The 23,074-nt window shown below is 34.3% G+C and overlaps 2 protein-coding genes across 5 annotated transcripts; one reads left to right on the forward strand and one right to left on the reverse strand.

Annotated features, from left to right (window-relative positions):
- The first annotated feature begins 1,623 nt into the window (after nucleotides 1-1,623).
- Nucleotides 1,624-5,997, forward strand: LOC143611659 (pto-interacting protein 1-like). 3 transcript variants are annotated; one of them, XM_077085837.1, is made up of 8 exons: nucleotides 1,624-1,739; nucleotides 2,303-2,410; nucleotides 2,495-2,745; nucleotides 3,693-3,819; nucleotides 3,906-4,179; nucleotides 4,264-4,396; nucleotides 4,480-4,566; nucleotides 5,595-5,997. In XM_077085837.1, the coding sequence occupies exons 2-8, from the start codon at nucleotides 2,329-2,331 to the stop codon at nucleotides 5,724-5,726; spliced, it is 1,086 nt and encodes a 361-aa protein (XP_076941952.1). In that variant the 5' UTR covers nucleotides 1,624-1,739; nucleotides 2,303-2,328; the 3' UTR covers nucleotides 5,727-5,997. The 3 variants fall into 3 exon arrangements, with proteins under 3 accessions (XP_076941952.1, XP_076941950.1, XP_076941951.1); XM_077085835.1 differs by having other exon boundaries at nucleotides 2,314-2,410; XM_077085836.1 differs by having other exon boundaries at nucleotides 1,687-1,738; nucleotides 2,319-2,410.
- Nucleotides 5,998-9,429: 3,432 nt separating this feature from the next.
- On the reverse strand, nucleotides 9,430-13,443 carry LOC143611658 (putative receptor-like protein kinase At5g18500). 2 transcript variants are annotated; one of them, XM_077085834.1, is made up of 9 exons: nucleotides 13,421-13,443; nucleotides 11,722-12,368; nucleotides 11,530-11,634; nucleotides 11,298-11,420; nucleotides 10,972-11,142; nucleotides 10,750-10,879; nucleotides 10,444-10,656; nucleotides 9,517-9,666; nucleotides 9,430-9,484 (listed from the first exon to the last, which is right to left on the reverse strand). In XM_077085834.1, exons 2-8 carry the CDS (start codon nucleotides 12,345-12,347, stop codon nucleotides 9,580-9,582), a joined length of 1,455 nt encoding a protein of 484 aa, XP_076941949.1. In that variant the 5' UTR covers nucleotides 12,348-12,368; nucleotides 13,421-13,443; the 3' UTR covers nucleotides 9,430-9,484; nucleotides 9,517-9,579. The 2 variants fall into 2 exon arrangements, with proteins under 2 accessions (XP_076941949.1, XP_076941948.1); XM_077085833.1 differs by lacking the exons at nucleotides 9,430-9,484; nucleotides 13,421-13,443 and adding an exon at nucleotides 13,131-13,350 and having other exon boundaries at nucleotides 9,506-9,666.
- Nucleotides 13,444-23,074: the final 9,631 nt, after the last annotated feature.

Below are 23,074 nucleotides of genomic sequence, written 5' to 3' on the forward strand. Positions count from 1 at the left end.
CACAGTTCATGATGCTTTAGACGAGTATCTTCAAATGTCCGAAAGAACGATACACGATAGTGTTTATAAGTTTACCAAAAATATTATTAAGTTATATAGCAGAAAATATTTACGTAGCCCTACTTGGAGTGATATTCAAAAATTATATGAATGCCATGAAACAAAGCATGGATTTTCCAGGATGCTTGGTAGTATTGATTGTATGCATTTGGGTGGGCAAACTGCCCAAATGCTTGGCACGGTCAATACATGCGAGGTGATCATGCACACCCAACTATATCATTGCAAGCAGTTGCTTCACAAGATCTATAGATTTGGCGTGTTTTTTTTGTGTTGCCAGTACAAATAATGATTTAACGGTCATCCATCAGTCGAGATTTTACAATAACATACTAGGATGTACGATGCCAGAGTCAAGTTTTCATGTTTCAGGAATCGAATACAAGCACGGGTATTATCTTGGTGACGGGATACATCCGTCTGGTCCATGTTTATGAAATCCTTCATGTGCCCATAAGATGAAAAACGAAAGAAATTTAAGGTAGCTCGAGAGGCGGCAAGAAAAGATATTGAAAGATGTTTTGGTGTCATAAAAAAAGTGACACGTAGTGGCTAACCCGACACGAACATGGACGCAAAAAAAATCAGACGGATAATGTATGCAATATGTATTTTGCATAACATGATTATTGAAGACGATGACGTGCAATTTGCGAGTACAACGAAGATGAATACAACATCCAATATAAACCAGTTGACGAAACACAAAGAGAATATAATCGATTGGCTTTGAAAAATCAATATACACATGACGCGTTACGTTCGGACTTGGTCGAACATATATGGTCTCTTTCGGCTCTTCCCGACAATGAAGACTAGATTTTTTTAGTTTTGGTTTATTTTATAATGTTATTTATAATGTTTTAAGTTTAAATTTAATTATTTATGTTTGCATATTATATAAAAAAACTAAAAATGAAGAATGGTGGAGAATGATGAGAATAGTGTATTTCCTTGGTTGAAGGGTGATGTTGAATGATGGGGAGTTGTGTTGAGGGGTGCATACCTCTTAGCCTAAGAGCATTCTCAGCTTGTCCATCTTCCCCATTTTAATAATTACACTAAAAACACTACATTTCTCTTTTATGTTCAATTGAATAATATTTTTATATACATTTATTATTACAGTTTTCTCTCTTCTTTACACAACCAATTCAACAAATAGTAAAAAATAAATATGGACAAACAAAGTTTCCTTAAATTTACAAAAAAATCAATATCTTTTATTTCTCTATTATATAACTTGTACTCACAATCTCATCCTATAATTTACAAAATCTTTATGTAATTTTAGAGGATGGGTTAAACAATAAATTTGTATTTATTTAATTAAATTAACTATGAGAGTTGACAAAACTACAAACACATCCAATTAAAAGACTCCTTTTAAGGCCACTTCAATGGAAGACAATTTCAAGAAATTAAAAAACTAAAGACTGAAAAAAGAAATGGAAAATAAACCCACTTTTCAATTTTCAACCTCTATATGGTTGTCTTTATTCTAACCTACGCCGCCCTATTCGGTGCATCTTAGCCACCTATTAAAAATATCCAAGACACACTGTGTATACACATTCCTCTTTTCTTTTCTTCAGTTTACCAAAATAAATATCCTCTCTTTCTTTAAGCAATCCCTCTTCTTGATTTGATTCAACCCACCTGCAAAAACAACATCTTTGGTATATTAACAAATTCTATTGAAACCCTTTACTTTTCTACTGATAATCAGATCTTTCAAGTGTGAAATTTGACTTATGTTGACTGTGTGTCTGTGATGATTAGATTAGTTTTTGAGATTGGGATCTTTATTGATCCATTCCATGCTTGTTTGTAAGTAGATCAGTTGAATTTTGATATTGTTTGGTCAACTATGCATAAAAATCTTGTCTTTTGATGATTTATTGGGAATTGTGCTGTCAAATTGAATTTTGGTATTTGTTATGTTGATTGGTGATATAAAGTTGTTATCTTTAATGGTGTAGCATGTATATAGAAGTTTGCAGTTTCTTGAATCTTGATTTGGTTTCTATTTGGTCATCAAAGAGTCTAAAGATGAGTTTTTTAAGACTATCAAATAAAGATAATAAGTTACAGAGCTAGTTGTTTGTCTAGATCAAGAAGTTTATGCATGCTGGCCTACCATTGGTTAGAATTGTTTGAATGAACATAATTCTGGTATATTTGGTTCGGTTTACAAAGTTATTCTGCTTGATTATGAATAATGAAGCAATGATTTATAAAGCTTTTGTGAAGTAGAGGAAACCGAACATGAGTTGCTTCGGCTGCTGCGGAGAAGATGATATGCACAAGTCTTACGATAACGGACCGTTCATGACAAATAACGCAGCAGGTGATTACTATTATATAAATGAATTACCTTATATATTTGCATATATACACCTTTTAGGAAACTTACTTAAAGCCACGGTTTCAGGACAAAATGCAGGTTATCGTGCCACCGAGGCTGCACCAAAGGACACACAGGCTGTAACCATGCAACCGATTGCAGTCCCTGCTCTACAAGTGGATGAACTCAAAGAAATAACCGACAATTTTGGCACCAAATCGTTAATCGGTGAGGGGTCCTATGGAAGGGTGTACCATGGTGTTTTGAGGAGCGGGCAAGCAGCCGCCATCAAGAAGTTAGACTCAAGTAAGCAACCGGATCAAGAATTTTTAGCCCAGGTATGCTCTAAATACTGTTCATAAAACAACATAAATGACTTAATTATTATGATTAGGGTACTGGCACAAGGGTTAGTGCTTCCTTTTCGTGTCCATGCACTTCTTCTGTGTGTAGCTACTATAGTTTACTCATCATCATATCATTGTTTGTTAGCGGTAGTTTACAACTTCCATTATTAGTACTTTAGTATGGTTGTTTGTCTTGATTGTCTTAGCTGAATTATATGCTACATGAGACTATATTTCAAACTTGTAAATCTTAAAAAAATGTTTGAAGTGGTTTTGGAGCCGAGAGTCTTAGCCGAGGCCCGCTAGACTTATAAACAAACACAAATGGAGCATGGTCGTGTCTGTTCGTTCAACTCTAACCGAACGAGGTTTTCTTGCTCGTGTTCGTTTATGTTAGTTTGTTAATAATATAAACAAACGGTTCACAAACGACACATAAGCGAACACCAATTGAATGTAAACAAGAACATAAATCTGTTGGGCTTAAAAACTTATTAAAACTAGACCTATATTGTAATGGGCAATATTTTAATCATTAAACTATAGTAAATTGTAATAGACCTAGACAATTTACATGAATATGTAAACGAACGAAGTTAAACGTAAACTATGGAACATAAATGAACGTAGTCAAACGAACGTAAATGAACGATCGTAAACGAACATAAATGAATGGAAGGGACATGTGCTCATGTTCGTCTGATTATTAATTAAAAGAACTTCCCACCAAACATTTCACAAATGGTTCACTGAACGTTCAGTTCGTTTACATTTACAGGCCTAAGATCAGCCTCTCTAGCTCATGTGCTAGAGGAAGTGTTTGCCCCTATCACACCCTCCCGAAACCCTAGCAATGGCTTATGCTATGTGGGATTATATTGGGTTTGCATGTCTGTTTGTTATTTTTGGTTCCTAATGATTTTAGCATATCATGACAGGTTTCAATGGTATCAAGGCTTAAAAATGATAATGTTGTGGGGTTACTCGGGTATTGCATTGATGGTGGTTTAAGAGTGTTGGCATATGAGTATGCTTCAAATGGATCTCTTCATGATATTCTGCATGGTTAGTGTTTTTATGGTCATAAGTTTGTTATCATGAGGTTATAATCAGTTTATGTGACAAGTAACATATTTATTATATGAATGTAGGAAGAAAAGGGGTTAAAGGTGCACAACCGGGTCCGGTTTTATCATGGTTTCAAAGAGTTAAAATTGCTGTTGGCGCTGCAAAAGGGCTTGAATACTTGCACGAAAAGGAGCAGCCTCATATCATTCATCGTGATATTAAGTCTAGTAATGTTTTGCTTTTTGATGATGATGTGGCAAAGATTGCTGATTTTGACTTGTCAAATCAAGCACCGGATATGGCTGCACGCCTTCATTCTACTCGTGTTCTTGGTACTTTCGGTTATCATGCGCCTGAGTAAGTTTATTTTTAATTTCATGAAGTTTTTTAAGTCTTTTTTTGGTTGGCGATTTGAAATTATTGATTTTAAATATATGATAGATACGCGATGACTGGACAGTTGAGTTCAAAGAGTGATGTTTACAGCTTTGGAGTGGTTCTTCTAGAACTTTTGACGGGTCGAAAGCCCGTTGACCACACTTTGCCTCGTGGTCAACAGAGTCTTGTCACATGGGTATGCCACACTCTGTGTTACTTTAATTTCGTTTTTTGTTTTTAAATTCTAAATTATTTGTAAATAACATATTAATATGTCAGGCTACACCTAAACTGAGTGAAGATAAGGTGAAACAGTGTGTTGACACTAGACTTAATGGAGAATACCCCCCTAAAGCAGTTGCCAAGGTAATCCTAATTAATTTTACTTTTCAATTAATTTACCAATAGTTGAGTCTTTATATTATACTTATAATGTAAAAAGGCATTTGCCAAGGTAATTAAGAATTAACTTTACTTATATTTCAATAAGTAACTAAACGTCGAATCTTTATATTTTACTTATAATGTAAAAAAGATGAATCTCTTGCTTGCAATATGAAAAAGGCAGTTGCCTTTGGCAACTCGGAATTAACTTTTACCAATAATTCAGTTATTTTACTAAACTAAATATTTGAGTTTACTTATAATATAAAAATTGAATCTTTTGCTTGTAATATAGAAAGGCAGTTGCCAAGGTAACTTAGAATTAACTTTTAACTTATAAATCAATTAATTTACTAAAAGTTGAATCACTATTTTTACTTGGTTATTAAAATTGAATCTCTTGTAATATGATAAAGGAAGCTGGCAAGGTAATTAAGAATCAACTTTTACTTATAATTCAATTAATTTACTATAAATGATCTTTATATTCCACTTATGATATAAAAATTAAAATTTTTAATTGTAATATAATAACAGGCAGCTGCCAAGGTAATTCATAACAGTTCAATTATTTTACTAAAATTTGAATTTTTGTATTTACTTATAATATAAAAAATGGATCTTTCAATTCTAAAACGCAGCAGCCAAGGTCATTCAGAATTAACTTTTACTTGTAATTCAATTGATCTATTATAGATCGAATCTTTATATTTTTCTTATCATATGAAAATTGAATCTTTTACTTGTATTATCAAATTAATTTACTAAAAATTGAATCTTTATATATTATTTATATTTAAATATTGAATCTTTTACATGCAATCTTAAAATAGTCAGTTGCCAAGGTAATTCAGAACTAACTTTTACTTATAATTCAGTTGATTTGCTAAAAATTGAATCATTATATGTTCTTTTCTTATAATTCAATTAATTTACTAAATATTGAATCTTTATATTTAGAAACTCTTGTTGGAAAATAACATTTGGATTGTGTTCTTTAATTGTGACAGATGGCGGCGGTTGCAGCATTGTGTGTGCAATATGAGGCCGATTTCAGGCCAAACATGAGCATTGTGGTTAAAGCATTGCAGCCATTGTTGAATGTGCGTGCTGGACCGCAAGCCGAAGCACCACACTTGTGAATCCACGGCTAGAACCAGCCGGGCCTGTGAGACCACTACTGCTGCTGCTTGATTATAATCGAGATACAGTTAGCAGATATTTATGTTTGTTGTGTGGAAGAATCATTCTACAACTGCTGATGCACATTCTTTTGTTTGGCTAAGGTTTCAAGATTTTCTTGTGGTAAATAGGGAAGGGATTTATTTATTTAGGTGCAAAGGAACTGTTTATGTACTGAAGAAACAAGTTTATTTTTATTTTATTCCTGGAAATGTGGTTTTACTTTTACCTACAAGACACGAAAATAGTTAGGTTTTGGATTGTCAAAGTAGACCTGTTTAATAAACGGGTCGTATTCGGGTTGACATTTAAACCATTAAATTAAACAGGTCAACTCGTTAACACATTCAACAAGGCCTCGAAAACTGGGTGGGTCGGCCCGTTTATTGTCGGTGGTAAAACCGCGTTCAGGTCATATGGGTTTTGAGCAAAATGATTTACGGTTAAAACGTTTAGTTTTAAAAGTCACTAATTTGGTTCAGGTCAAGGTGACCAAAGTTGTAGTCGGGTTGAAATTAGTTTTAGACAAAATTTACCTAAGTTCACCGACTATAACTTTTTATAGTGGCTGGTGACGCGGGGGATTATGAGGTATTGGAGGTGGAGACGGAGGCAGAGATTGTGCGGAGGTTGTGGCCGTCGCGATAGTGTTGCGACAACCGATACGTGGTGGAGACAATGGTTGTAAGTTATGCCACCCTGTTTGGACCCGTTTAGGTTAACAAACTTTTATTGTAGTGATCAGTTTTGACCTTTTGACTAGTTTAAATAGACCCAAAATGACCCATTGAAGAATGAAGACTCAAATAAATCCATATACAATTTATGCCCAAATCAACTCCCTTCAAGAATTTGTTATGATTTCCCATTATACACTAAATTAATTTTTCCACCAACCTGATCAACACGTCTACAACTTGATTAGTACCTATCAACATGCTTGACACGTTTAAATAAATGAGTTAAATAAGTTGTGTTCAGGCTATACTAAAGTTAGGACTCAGAGTTCATCTTTTTTATATAATCATACTTTACGTGTGGCCGATTTTTTTTGTTTTCATTTATCAATAAACAACAAAGTATAATGTATGGTTTGGGCTTTGGCTTGGGTTATAATCCGATATTATTATGTTCACTTTTCATAACCTAGCTATATATTATTTGCATGAATCTTGTTTAATTATAGATTTGTTTCATGTTCGAGAATTTACTGTTCGTCCAACATGCATGCATGAACTATGATATATCTTCATGTTTCATGGCAACTATATATGAATAAGCAAGATATCTTTACTACTATTCTATGTGTTCGATATGTTTCTACTTTTTCTTTGCAAAATTGTTGAAGATCCAGATGCAAAATACTACTTTTCCTCTTTTAATTAATCACATGGTTCAATAGTCTCTTTATTGTTAAACAACAACCGGTTGGCTATAAAAACTATACATCCATGGAATCCTAGGTTTGGGTTTACTTTTAAGTGTCATCTGGGCACTTTCGGATCGATTGCAAGCACACTTAACTATAAGGATCGTATTTGATTCAAGTTACAAAATTTATGCTAATTCGGTGATTTAAGCTGTCTATAACTGACCAAGATTTATGAATTTTTATAGTATAAGCATAATTTGATATAGCCATTATAGTGGACGAACTTCCTTTTTCTTTTGTTGAACGGGAAGGATTTACCGAGTTTATGGACTTTGTCATTGTTTTCACGTTGCGTCATGATTCACAATGGCCCGTGACATTCAAGATTAATATATGAATGAGTAAAAGAAAGTACAAGTTTTTCCTCGTATAGAATAAACAAGTTGGATATCGTATACAGTAGGTTCGTTTGAGCATTAAGGTTCCGTTCAACCAAACTTGTTTATTACTATCGAAAAATCTTGTAGTTTCAAATAATATAGAACGGCACGTGCCATTAATGTATTCTTATACTAAAACAATTAATTCATAAACCTTTGTTAATTTCATCAACGAATTAGCATGCCTCTTGATTACCCACAAACATATTAGTACAAGTTTTTGTCTCTTGAACCAAATACAATCCTTTTAGCTAAGCGTAGTTTGATCCGAAATCGACACCAACACATCTAGAGTAACCCAAACCTAGGATTCCATGGATGTATAGTTTTAATAGACTCATGGTTCATTGACTTGACTTAATTAACAATATATAAGAAACAATATAAATGGAGGGTTTTGTGGGTTTCAAAAGGGCCCGATCCGGACTATACATTTGAAAATTGCAGCAACCGCGAACCAGACCCTATCCATGGTATTCGGGTGTAACCCGTTACCTTTTTTGTGGCAGCTGAACCACTGCAAATAAGTATGTAAAACTATTTTTTGTTATTTTTATTACATGTTTGTATGAAAGTAAACCACTATTTGTGAGATAAATTTCAAGTTTGTATCTTTATCACTAAGCAATGACAACACAAGCAGTTTTGAATTTCTGATTATTTTAAAGAAACAAAAGTTTCAAAAGCATGTGAAAATAAAATATATTAGAAAAGACAACCTGGATTAGGTTGGCAAAATGAATCTAATAGTAAAAGCTTTTCAAATATTTCGATTCTTCAAACACAGAGGCTTTCAACAGTTAACTTTTTAGAGATGAAAAATGATGGTTTAATGCTTAACAAAATTTATAAAGTTGTCATCAAACAGAAAATTTGGTTAACAGTTTTTTAAAAGTCCTAACATAATTTTCTTTTAAGTTTTAACTAATATAGAGACTATATAGAAGGGCACATGATCAAACTTAAAATACATAATGTAAGAGCATTAGAATGTCAGAATATCATAACATCATATTCCTAAAACTACATTATAGTAATAATAATATCTAAGTGTCAGAATTTTTGAAACTACAAATATCACAACATAGAACATACCAAAAATAATAACATTAATAATAGTAGAAATAAGAAGAATTTCTAAGCTATCAAGTGTTAAAACATAAAATAAGTAAAGACTAACAAAATAGTAGACGGTTTCACGATTTAAACCGATCATGATCAACAGTAACCATGATATCAATTTGACTAGTGACTTTCATTTTAAGGCGTTAGTTATGGTGTCACTTTTGTTAGAAAGAGTTTCGAGTTTGATTATGATTAAGTAAATTTGATTAGTTTGCTTACAATCTTAGAAATGACTATCAACATCATTGGCATTGGCTTTAACATGAATATAAACCACAAACCAGCATCACATTGTAATTCTAGTTAACTCATAACTCCTCGAACCGACTTTTATACAAGTATCATCAGCAACATATGAACCCAAAGGAATCAAGTAGCAGTTAAGATTTAAGATTAAAGGCATCACATCAGCACTCAAAACATAAAGTCAAATGCTTGATAAAAGCAATTGCTTAGTTCTTACTGTTATTCCTATAGTATGACTTTAGAACCAGATTGCTGCAAATGACAGAAAACAATATGTATATAAATGAATCCATCATTCTTTAAAAAAAAAAAGACAAATGCATCCAAAATCTTACTACAAAAACTAAGGTCATGCCAATCTAGTATTGATCACACCCATACAAAGAAAGAAACTGTACACACCAGTAATATCTCTTTAAAGTTGACTTTCATCATACACAAATCAATCTCTCCAACATCATCATCTACATGTAAATAATCATAATCATAATCATAATAATAAATAATAATAAGATGTGTGTCTGGTATTAGCTTGCCATCATTATCATCATCTTGGTTTCAATGATTCCAAGAACAGTATTCTGCACTTCATTGCTGTACTGTGTGGAAGTTGGTCCATCACTTCAAACTTTATTTGGTGCCCTTTTCAACATCAGAGTTCTCCGTCAGAGATTCCGGTTCCGTTGCATTTGCTTGACTCCTTCGCCGTCTTCGACCCTGTGGTCAAACCTCTTTTAGTACCAAAAATCAATCAAGAAATTCAAAAAACTCTTATTGTTGTAAACATCTATGTTTTGCAACCATATGCAACACATATTAGATTATATATATTTATTTTTTCTAAAAAAATAAAGTTTTGCAACCGGAAGCAGCCTCTCTATCCCTATGGGATAGAGGTAAGGCTGTCTACATCTTACCCTCCTCAGACCCTACCATAGCATTGCTATTGGTGGGATATACTGAGTACGATGATGATGATGATGATTTTCTAAAAAAACAAACAAAAACGTGATTCGGGTCAACCCAACCAGTTTTGGCCCATTTCAAAAAGTACCCTGTGGTCAAACCACTTTTAGTACCAAGAGCAGTAAAGAAAACAAGAGCCACGAATCCTTGAAGAAATTTAACCTTTGCAACTATATTTAACCCGTTACTAATTTATAACTGATCTTTAAAAAAAAGATGTAAAAGTGACTCTGGTCAACTTAACATGTTTGACCCATACCCGTACTAATGAGTACACTGTGATTTGACTCATTTTAAAAAGTACCCAGTGGTTAAGGATCATGAAAACCAAGAATCTATAAATGTTGTAAAGATATAGCCTTTGCAACCATATTTGACCCGTTGTTAATTTATAAATCACTTTTTCAAGAAAAATACACGAAAAAGTGATTTGAGTCAACCCAACATGTTTTTGACACGTCCTAAAAAAATTACCCATATTTACCACCCTGACACACCCATTTTTCCGCCTCTAGTCTAAAAACTAACCTCTCGTGTTAGTGGATACTCTTCAGACTCGAGCATACGCACAACTTCACCCATTGTAAGTCTCTTCTCAGAATCAGGGTCAACACATCTCAAAGCGGTCAAAAGTGCGCGTTTCAGTGCTGTTCTAGATGGTCTAGTACCAATGTTAGGGTCAACAACCTCCTCTGACCGCCTATTTCCAACCATCATTTTGAGCCAGTCAACCAGATTCACCTAAAGATTCCAAAAAAACAAAACATTAAAATCCACACAAATTGACTTTTAAGTGGTTTTATTTAAACTAAAAATAAAACATTAAACACATACCTCATCTGCTGGACGACTATAATCTACCGGATCCCTTCCAGTAATCGCTTCCAATAACAGAACTCCAAAACTATACACGTCACTCTTCTCGTTCAAAAGACCACTGTTTGCATATTCTGGAGCTACATACCTATACAACATCAAATATTGAGGTGAGTATTATAAAAGTAATGGCTTTTAAATAGTTGCAGTTCAAAGGTGTTTATTGTTATAACTTATTACCTGAACGTGCCCATCACTCGAGTTGTAATATGACTTTTGCCAGCACCTAATAACTTAGCAAGTCCAAAATCAGACAGTTTGGCGTTGAATTCATCATCTATTAATATGTTGCTTGACTTGATATCTCGGTGCACCACTTTTGGCTCAATGGCCTCGTGCAAATACGAGAGCCTGCAAAAGAATTGTATATTGAGCTATTGCCAATAAAAAATTAACTTTTCTGTATATGGTTTCTTGTTTTAGACAAAAATGATTTCAAGAAACAAGAAACCAAGATGAAAAGGTAACTAAATTTAAAGTAAGTCAGATAAAAGATAGTAACTTACGCCTTTGCAGTACCAAGGATAACTTTCATACGAGCCTCCCAAGTAAGATATCCATGCTGTCGCATAGCTCCATGAAGCCATTGCTCTAAATTACCATTGTTGACATACTCGTATACTAACAACCTAAAATGTTATTCAATAATAAAAGTTAAAATACAAAATCGTCACAATGCTCATCTTGAAGTTAAAAATCAAGTGTAAAATAGTTTAACTAGCACAAATTTATCTAAACCTGTGAGCTCCTTCAATACAATATCCAAGAAGTCTGACTAAATTTTTATGGCGAACATGACCAATTGCTTCCACTTCCACTCGAAACTCCTTCTCAGCTTGTCCTCTACAATTAAAATACAAAAAAGATTTAACCCCTTTAAAAAAAATCATGTTAAAAACTAACAAGTTTAAAATTCTAAACAAAACTTACACATTGTTAAGAATCTTCTTGATGGCAACAGGCGAGCCATTAACAAGCTGACCACGATAGACAACACCGTACCCACCCTCACCAACCACATTATCTTTAGAAAACCGGTTTGTTGCTGTTTCTAGATCCCTTAAAGTAAACCAATGGCCCCAACCAAGATGAGAAAACTCAGGTAAACCAGATAAAGGTGAACTACTGGTCATCGGATGTGAACCCGAGCCGGGACCCACATCTTCTTTCTCCAAGTGGTTAAACGATCCCGATTGGCTACTATTATCACCATACTTGCTCTTATCGACACTTGGACGGGTCAATAACTTGTCTGAATCTTTATCTTTATCACTGAACTTGTCCCATAAAGTGTGATGATTTGAATCTTGACCAACGAATACATTAGCTGAATTTTGGTCAACTCTTATGTCTTTGATCTCAGCCGACACCACAGTCGGTCTTTGAGTAACCGGAAGCCTGTCGTTTTTTCTTCTAGACTTGTTTTTTGTGACAGTGTAACACCAAAGAAGACATAAAACAACCACAATGGATAATGCCACAAAGATTGCTATAAGATGCCATACTTCAAGATTCAATGATGGAATTTCCTCTGTCATCTCTTTCTTGAGACCCATTTGCAAAAACTTGTAAATACCCTGAAAATTAATAAATTGAATTAAATGTGAGAAAAAAAGATGTTTTTTTCTTTGAAATTGGTCAAAAAAACTTATTAGGCCTTTTTCACAAAATAATTCATTTCATGTTTCTTGAAACTAGAACTGGAATCCAAATTCTTGATTGGCAATCAACTTTAGTTCCAAATTTTATAATTTTAAAACAAAAATCATTATACAATTACAAGTTAATAAAGAAGTAAATAACCATGACCAAATATCATGAACACATAAGAGATACAAGCATTGAAACAACCTAATCCTATTTGTATAATATAACTCCAGATCTCAAAACAAGGTCCACCATGATTTTATTATATAAATAATAATATTATCAAAACAATTTTGCTGAAATAGAAATGATAGAAATTTATTTCACCAATTTTTTTTTTAAAAAAAAATCATGATTTGAGAAACATAGCTTATTCATAGTGTTGGCAAAGTTCCAAATTTCTTTAATATTTGCAGATTGATCTAAAAAGGTGGAAAAACACAAGTGTCCTTTCAGATTTGAGTAGATCCAGAACAATGTATATGAAATCAGTTTGTGAAAACTAATATCAGTTTGAATTTGAATCAGTTAAAGCAAACCCAAAGTTTTCAAGTACTTGATTCAAAGACAAAGACCAAAAATGACCACAAACTCAGATCTTCAAAGGTACAAAAACCATCAAACACAATAAAAACTCAAACTTAAGAATCTGAAAGGATATATAAAATAATGAGCATTAATTACAGATTTACCTGAATGTGAAGATGCTTGAGTAGAAACTCAAACTCAAAAGAATCAACAACTTGTCAAGAACATCTAGATCTCCAACGAAAGAACCCAAATTGAACCAAACCCATATCAAGAATCACAATATCAAAAATGTGTATAGAGTCTTTTTCCCAAAAGGGTGTCTGAATATGAAATCAAGAACCTCAACAGCCCCCTTAAAATGAATAAAGATTGGATTTTTATTTTGAATTTGAAGAGAATGAGAATAGAATAGTTGTAATTGCAGAGAATACACAACCAACTAACTACTCACATGGAATTCTGTGAATGTGGGTGGTGGGGAAGAAGATGATAAGTAGTAGGTGATAAATATATCTAATAATAATAGTAAAACGCAAGCATCAATCAAAGTGGCAAATGCTTCAACTTTTTCTTTCTTTAAATATTTCAAGATTATTTGAGTATATGAAGGCGGCCATAACCGACATGGGTCTGGTTTTAACTGCTTGGGTTAAATTGGTTTGGTGGATTTAAAGTTGAAAAGGTTGTACAATAATTATGGTTTTGGAGAGGAGTAATGAGTGAAATTAAAGAAAAAGTTAAGGTCAAATGAACAGACTGGACATATTAATCACTTCCACATTCTCTTAAAACTAAAGTCTATGAAAAATTATTTAATATATATAATTATTTGGGATTAAAGAGGAGATTTAAATATTTAATTGTATTTGGATGGATATGTTAACTTTTAAAACAAATGGTTTTGATTCAGAAAGTTATTTAATGTATACATTAAATGATCTTGAGTTTTGTGAAAATTTGAATTTTTGTTTGTATCCTACACATGAGTTCTTGTGTTCCTGAGGTCTCCGTCAAGGGGACCCCATTTCCCCGTTTCTATTTATAATAGCTATGGAAGCCTTAACTTGGATAATGAAACGAGCAAGTAGTAGGGGTCTATACCGGGGTATTAAATGTGGGGTGGATGGTCCGCTGTTGACCCATTTTATCTATGCCGATGATGTGATTTTTTTAGGTGATTGGGAAGAAAGTAATGTACTAAATCTAAAACGTATTCTGCGATGTTTTTACTTGGTTTCGGGTTTAAAGATTAACCTTTCCAAAAGTTGGTTGTATGCTACTAAAGTTGATGAATCGGAAAGGAAGGCAATGGCGGATTTGCTAAGGTGCAAAACTGGAGATTTTCCTTTCAAGCACTTGGGTTTGAAACTGGGAGGGAATATGAATGTAATTAAAGAGTGGGATCCAGTGGAGGATATGTTCAAGAAACGACTCTCTATTTGGAAAGCGAAAAAAATGTCTGTCGGGGGCAGGGTTACGGTAATCAAATCCGTCCTAAATTCCCTCCCAACTTATTACTTCTCGTTGTATAAAGCTCCGGATGGAGTCTTGGAAAAGTTGGAACGCTTAAGACGAGTTTTTTTCTGGGGCGGGTCGGACGAAAATAAAAAAATAAATTGGGTGGCTTGGGAAAGAGTTATTGCGCCTGTTGCGAGCGGAGGGCTAGGTTTGGGTGCGCTTCGAGAGGCTAACTTGGCTTTGTTAGCAAAGTGGTGGTGGAGATTCAAAAGGGAGAAACATGGGTTGTGGCGAAAGACAATGTGGGCTCTCCATCATACGTCTAGGATGTGGTTACCGGTTCCGGGTAAGATGTCGGTTGCCGGTCCTTGGAAGCAGATTGTTGGAATAAAAAGGGATCTTGAAGGCTTGGGGGTAAACTTGTGCAATGCTTTCAAGAGCAATGTTCGTGACGGTAAAAATACAATGTTTTTTGGCTCGAGCGATGGAATGGCGAAGAGCCTCTTTCATACGGTTCCCTTTACTGTTTAAACTTGAGTTGGTAAAATCTTGTTTGGTGTCGAACCGGTTACTAATGTATGGCGGAGCGATATATAGGACTTGGGAGTGGATTTGCGCGCCTGTAACTGTGGAGGAAATTATGAAATTAAGAAACCTTTTGCAACTTTGTCAACATATTAATATAAGTGCAGGAAATGATCAATGGGTTTGGCTACTTGATGATTCAGTTGAATTCTCCGTAAGGAACATTAAGAAAGTTATGGCAAAAGATGTGGTGAGCGGAACAACTTACGTTTTCGAGTGGAACAATTGGGTCCCGAAAAAAGTCGGTATTCTTGCGTGGCAAGCTGAAATGGAGAAAATTCCTTCCCTACTGTCGCTTGTAAAACGGAACGTTGCGGTCTCGACGTTTGTTTGTCCAATTTGCGGCTTAACCGAAGAATCGGCGGAGCACATTATGGTTTCATGCCCCTTCGCTCAAGCAACTTGGCAAGTGATCTCCCAATGGTGTAAGGTCCCGTCTTTCTTTGCTTTCGGTACTCGTGATATTTTGGAGATGTATAAATATACTCAATTCCCAAAGTGGAAGGCTAAAGTTTTCCATGCTATTTGCCTTACGACAATTTGGTATCTTTGGAAGACCCGGAATGACGTGATTTTCAATGGGAAGTCGGCTCGTTTAGGTATTGTAGTGGGAAATATAAAAGCTTTGGGCTTTTTATGGGTGCTTAATAGATCGAAAATGACGGATATAACGTGGGAGAGTTGGAGATCTTTTAACGTGTAGGGAGGTTTTTGTGGTGTTTGTTTTTGTTTCTTGGTGTTTTTTTCTCTTTCTTTCGGGAGGTAGATTGTACCTGGCCCGGTTAGTTTCTTGCTATACCATTTGGTGGTTTAATAAATATTCCTTTTTTCGTCGTTCAAAAAAAAAGCAAATGAAGTGGTTGAAATAAAGAAGGCAACTATTATATGGGTTTTATAAATATGAATATTTCAAAAGAAACATGGTGTTTGTTTAATCAAACTATAATTTTATATCCATGTATTTAGTATACGTATAAGTTTGCATCTTTAATTATACTCCAAAAGGTGAAGAGGGGGGGGGGGGGGGGGGGGGGAGAAATTATGTTGGGTTAATTACATACGATTCTTGTGCCTAAGGTTGTTCTTTCTTTATGGTGGTGGGGTATCGAAGCTCCTTCACATTGTCACGTTATCTCCACGTAAAAAATGGGGCTTCAAAGTCCTTCTTCATAACTTCTTGTTGTTGTTTAAAGTCCCTTGTGCGCCCCAATATATATATACACACACATACATACACACACATGTGTGTGTGTTTGTAAGGGAGAGAGAGAGAGGGCGAATTTGAGGAGGGCCCACAAAATTAATCCAAGTGCGTCGGTCGTTCCAAGGATGCCCCCACCTTCGGCGCCCCCTAAACCGCGCCCTCCACGCCCCAAGGGAGCCCACTACCGCGCCCATAGCGAACTGTCTAATAATGTTTGGAAGGATCAAATTTATAGAGTTTAAAACTGAACACAAAAAGACAGGATTGATTGGGGTTGATTGGTTATATGTAAATTGATACTTAGAAAGCACTTTTGCATAAAGTAATTAAAAAGTTCTATGCGAAAGAGGATAATAAGGATTGAGCAAGATACATGCTTGATTTGAAAATTGGTATAGAACTCGCTTATTAACAACTACAAATCGATTGAGAACTCAAACATGGCTAAAAAATTTCTTTCATAATTGGAAATGTATCAAGTGAATCAAGCATGTTTTCGTTTAAACATTTGGAGACCTTAGGTAAACAAATACTTAAGCCCAAAAGACGTGTTTCATGCTTGTAATTTGTAAACACTTGAATCATCAAAGTACCACTTCATACTCAAGCCCGTGTTTTATGCTTGTAATTTGTGATGCTTGAATCACCAAAGTACCACTTCGTAGCGTATAATGGTTAAATAAAATGAATTACGGGTTGTAAATCAATGAAGGATGCATTAACCATGTGGTCGCACAAATGGTGATTTAGCTTTAACATTAGACGCATTGGCATACTAATGAGAGTTTTTGTGTGTTGGGTCTGAGATTTGAGGATGATATATCAATTAAACAATCCATAATATTTGCAGATGTTAGAAAATTATGCAGCGAAAGATTTGACGTTTGAAGATGTTTCATGAAGCTACGCAAGGATTAGTTAGTTTCGCATATTTCTAATGAAAAACTACAAGCCATGAAAAATACGAAAGCCATGTTGGATATGCTAGTTTCGCTAAGTGCTTATGTGAAACTACAACAAATGTAAGGAATGCTTGCGAAACTTCATGGTGGTTTGTGAAACTAGAAGGTTCTTCATAAAGTGGTGGTTTGCTTGGAGAACAAGGCGCAATGGTCTATAAATAAGGAACTAGGCCTTCATATGTGAGTGTCAGTTTTATATGTGTAAGCCACTTATGTTTGAATACAAGTCGTGATTGGGATCATAGCTTTCTATCTACATTCTATTTATATACTTGTTTGATTGTTTCTTTGGCTCACACTAATCCATCTTTGTCTTCACTATCAAGAACGAGCTAAAATCTAGGTCTTACGGGAGCTTCGCTTTGGTGTCTGTATATTATTAGAGCAATCACACCCCATCTCCCATTCCCAATCCCATCTACATCTATCTATACTAATAAACAAAAATAATGATGATGATGATGACGTGTCCTAACCACAATCGATCTTAACTTTAATTTCCCTTATATTTTCTAATCTTCACTCTCCTTAATCCTTGCTATCCATGGGTCATTAGTTGTAACTCATGTGAAGAAGGGATTTAATGTAATTTAAAAAACGTATAAATAATTGAATATTTATAATAAGTTTAAAATCAAACAGTGAATTATTAGCTAGTTAAATAAAAAATTAACGAACCATTATCGTATAATAATTAATGACCTATGTTTATAATAGATATTTAGTTATTTGTGTACTTCAAATTTCATTAAATAAATACAATATTTATAATCTTACAATCAATTTGTAAAACACCATTTAACTTACATTCATATTATAATATGTTTAGATACCAATATATAATTTTATGTCATCTTAAACATTATTTCGGTCTTAAGAAATGTAATAAAATTTAAATATGTAACATTTGAAGTGTGTGTGTATGTGATTATATTAAAATTAATCTACAAATTCAAAAGGAAATCCCTATTCGGTCATTTGACAAATTTCGTGTAATACACGAGTTTAACAGCTAGTCTTCAATTGAAACACACACACACATAAAATTGCATTCCATTCCATCTCTAATCCCCGTACCCCAACCCCATATTTTTATGGGAAATCAACCACATCCCCCGAACATTTTTTGTACCGATAACAAGTTTTTAAGAAAATCGGAATAGAAAACCGAGCTCATCCCTAACACTCATTTCACTTCCCCATACTCTTCTCTACCCGTGGATTTATACTATATACATTTGTTAGTTTCGTTATAAAAAAGTTAAATATAAAAGACAATGTCTTGCCAATGTTTTCAACACTTTAGCCTTTACTAACAGAGAGAAAACTAGTATCTATCTATTCTAAGGGGGTGGGGGTGGTGCGTGACGGGGCTCCACCACGCTTTGTATAGCGTGGAACACCGCCACCGGTCCCCCTCATCACGCGTGATGGGGGAAAAGCATGATGGTGATCACGCGTTGTGTTGTGACCGTTGAGAAACAAACAAACAAACCATTACACTACCACCACCCACTAAATTCCATCACTAGTGATGGATTTGGGTGGGGTGATGTGGCACATCATCATTGGGTGGTTAAAGTGATGGAAAAACCATCACAATGAACCACCCCCTCCCCCCTAATAAAAGACTACCATTTTTGTCACTTGTCAATCTCATAGCCTTCCTTCCCTTTTTTCAACCAATTTAATATAAGGTCTTTATCTTTTAAGTCATTTCAATATGTAAATAAACGTTATTTTTATTAAATGTAGATAAAAGTCATTTCATAATATGTGTAATGATAACAATCGACTTGGACTAAATCATGATAACGCCAACGGCTAAGGTTTAGCCTTTAATACCTAAAAATATATATTATTTTAAAACTAAAAGTTTATTCGGGTTGACCCGAAGCCTAGAATTCGGACCCAAGAACCAACTCAAATTACTTCGGTTCAGGCTCGGGTTAGTATTTTTCTTGGGTTTGAGTTTCCCGGGTAGGGTTAGTTTGGGTACGGGTTTTCTTGGTTGGGTTTCAGGTTATGGGTAAAAGTGACAACCCTACTTTCAACTATTATAAATAAAAATTACTACCTTTACTTTTTATTCAACTTTAAATCTTCTAATATTTTTCTAACTCAGAATAATCACTATTATTAAACATGGTTTAATGTAAGTATGTATTTGTCATTTTCCTGACAATACATTCATATGAAATGAATTAAATCATTTTGTTATATTTTAATTTTCGGTTTTTATGTTGCTTGACTATACAATTTTTAATTGTAAAATATAAAGTCAATTAAAAATTTGTCATACACATAATATTAATGACAATAAATTTATCATAATTAATCAATTTCAAATTCTAAAGATTCTAGGGATTATTATATCATCAAAGTTCAGGTAATATGGTTTTTGAAATAATCATGTTTTTTTTTAGAAACATGAGTAGATGTTCTCAAATGACATCATATTAATTGATTAAAAGGTATGATATGTTATGAGTGTGGGTATTTGTTTTAATTATTTTCATGGATATGTTATCATTTATCTAGAGTTATATGTACTTGAAGAATCTTTTTTGTCACACAAACAACTATGTGTGGCTGTATCAAGAGTTATAAGCATACATATATGTTATCTTATTAAGAGTTACAAACAGACATTGACTAAAGTTTTTGATTTTGATAAACAATGTATACCTACTAATACAATCACAAGTGTAATGTAAAATAAAGTTTTTACTTATTTAACATATTTGTGTAATCTTAGTTATGTAATTTTAATGTAAATTGTAATTGTATTAACAATATATGATCAATTTGTTGACTGTATTCACTTAATAGTTAAAGTTTAAAATTTTTATCAATTACCCGTGTAATACACGGACCTCAAACTAGTTTTTGATAAATGAGTGAAAATTTGAAAGGACTACTAACGTAGCACGAATTTTTACTGTTCCTTAGCACCCCTATTGCGAATGCTCTACCATGACATGAACACGCCATGAAAACAATGAAGTAGGGCTGGCAATTTAGACACGGTACACGAACCTACACGACTTTAACAGATATCATGTATGGATTTAACGAGTTTCGTGTACTAAACAGGTAGACACGAATCAACCTGTTAATTTTCGTGTCTAAACATGTAAAATACATGTTTACCTGTTAAGTACATGATTAGATTTTTTATAAATAAAAATATATAATAATATAATATGTTATATACCCTAAATAGTTAACCATAATTTTTATACCAAACAATTGAACACGACGCACATCATTCTAATCTAACATAAACAGACGGGATACAAACCCTTCTCTGATTCTCACTCTTCAGATCTTCGGTAGTTCGATGGTTTCCCTCTACATCTCTGGTAGTCACAACCTTTCGATTCTCACGTCTACCTCTCACATCTTCGATTCTCCGGCAGTTCGGCCTCCTCGCAGTTGCAGCGGCGCCACCGGTATTAACATGTTCGTGTCTTATCGTGTATAACTAGTATTAACATGTTCGTGTTCGGGTTTGGGATACAGGTACACAATAAGTTTTCGTGTCGTGTACATGTTTCGTGTTTGTGTCTTATCGTGTACGTGTTTACACGATATGTCAGCCCTACACTAAGGTTTTGACTTTTTGTTCACAAAAACCTATTTAATAAAAATGCTGTGTTCTGGTTGACTTGTTAAATTAAATGAGTTGACACGTTTAAACTATTTAATTTAGCATGTCAAGCATTGGTGGATCATAGCTTGGGTCAGGCGGGCCTCGGTTCACCCAATTTTTTCACTCAGTAGTGTGATATTCCGGGAAATTAAAAAAATATACATGTATTGAGTCGGCCCATCCAGAATATATAATCGAGATCTTACAGTCCACCTAGATTATTTGTTCAAGATCCGACATTGATATATCAAGCCACCAACATGTTTAAAGTTGTAATATAAAATTACAAGGTCAACGCAACAACAAGTTTGACGCGATTAGATAGATTGGTTACATAGGTCACGTTTGATATACACAATTTTAACTGCATCCAAATTATGATTGATGTACAGTATCTAACATATATGACTTGTGATTTGGTTCATTAATTTGACGTGTTTAACTGTTTATAATACACTAACACCAGAATAAAGGGTAACTAGAGTGCATTTTTTGTTTTAATTTTTATAAGGAATAAATTTAGTTTTTAACACATGTGCGCAAATGCAACCGGTGTTAGTATGTTTGTAACCTCGCAACGGTATGCGTGTAACCCGAAGGTGAAATGCATTAAAAACGTGGCTTCGGACGTGTAACCAGTGCCAGTAAGCGCGCCACATAATGCCTATACGCGAGCAGCCCGGTATGTATAAACAATGTCATCCATATAACTGATGCTTGAACTCGCGTAACTGGTGGCGACAAGCAAGAAGCAAAGATGAAATGTACAGTAATTTCAAAACCCAGTCCGTTTTGACGACCCTGTTCCGAACCGAAAACGTTTTAACCCGAAGCCCGTTTTGACATAAACCTTTCGATCTAAACTCATCCCGACATGAACTAAATTAACCCTTTTGTATTAACCTGTTCCAACCCTAACCCATCCGACACCATTAGCTGAACCTTCCCGACCTATTGTCGATAATAACTAATCACGTAGCATGTTAGTTTTTAAAAAAAATAATAAACTATAGCAATACTTTACTCAAATTAAAGAGAACAAAATGTTCGTTTTTATGGTGTAAATTTTTTAGAAAAAATATTAATGTGTGAAAAAGTTACGACCGTAAAATTCGTGGGGTATGTGGTTTATAATTAGGGGGAAATTTGTAACTATTTAATATATTAACAAAATTTTATTGAAGTTGAAGGACCATTGTTGTATATTATTTTGGAATAAGCAAAGACTATTTTACTTATACATTCTTAAAATTATATGCCTTGTTATTTGAACCATATACAACAAGAGCGATATCTATTAAAATTTGAGAGATCCCTTACTCCTATATTATGACAGATATAGGTATATAAACCTTTTTAATGTTATTGTTTCTAAAAGATATGAATCCATAAAGTTTTTCAAAGAAAAATTAAATTCTACCAAAATCAAAGTTAATAGAAGTGAAAAACAACATACTGCATTCATTTAAAAAGGGATTGCAAGTGATTGCCTTCACGTTTGATTACCAAAATCAAAGTCAATACAAGGCTGGTTTCATAAAATAAAATAATGACATAACTTGACACTAAGCCAAATAGTCTTCATATTTCTACGTAAGCCGTTTTTAGAAAAATAAAATCAAGTTAGAACTTTAGATTCCTACTTGAATTTAACTTTAGGTTGGTTAAGGGTTAAGGGACACCGTCGTTAAACGTTGATCGGGTACCCATGACGAGCGGTAACACCGCCACCTTGTTTTTAATGGCCAAATCGGGTACCTCAAATGTTGGACAGGGCCCAATGGAAAATTTTGAACATCGGGGGGGGGGGGGGGGGGGGGGGGGGGGGCATTAAGATTTAAAAAAATAAAAACCTTTTCTCAATTTTATATTCAGTCACTTACCATTTTACATACACAACTCAAAAACACGCTCATTTCTATAAATGATATACCAATCTTCAACCACAATCAACCAATCAAAAAATCACAGAGAGTTTAAAGAATGTGTGAACCGGTTCGATGCTAGAGGAGTCGGTAGAGGACGTGGTTCCAACGTGAGAGCCAGTCGAGCTCGAGTTTTTAAGGGTATATACCACAATCATTTTATACTAACAACCTAGTTCTCATGTTCAACCGCCCCGTTCATTTTACATACCCACATGGGCCTACTCTTGTTGCACCTGGTCGGTATGGATACTTTACGAAGGATCAAGATGCGTTCGACCTGTTTGCGTATCGTAGCCCGCCTCCGCGGTCCTCG

Source organism: Bidens hawaiensis, unplaced genomic scaffold, assembly GCF_021521415.1.
Source record: "Bidens hawaiensis isolate Kalapana, Puna unplaced genomic scaffold, B.hawaiensis_p1.1 tig00031883_1, whole genome shotgun sequence".
Classification (NCBI taxonomy): domain Eukaryota; kingdom Viridiplantae; phylum Streptophyta; class Magnoliopsida; order Asterales; family Asteraceae; genus Bidens; species Bidens hawaiensis.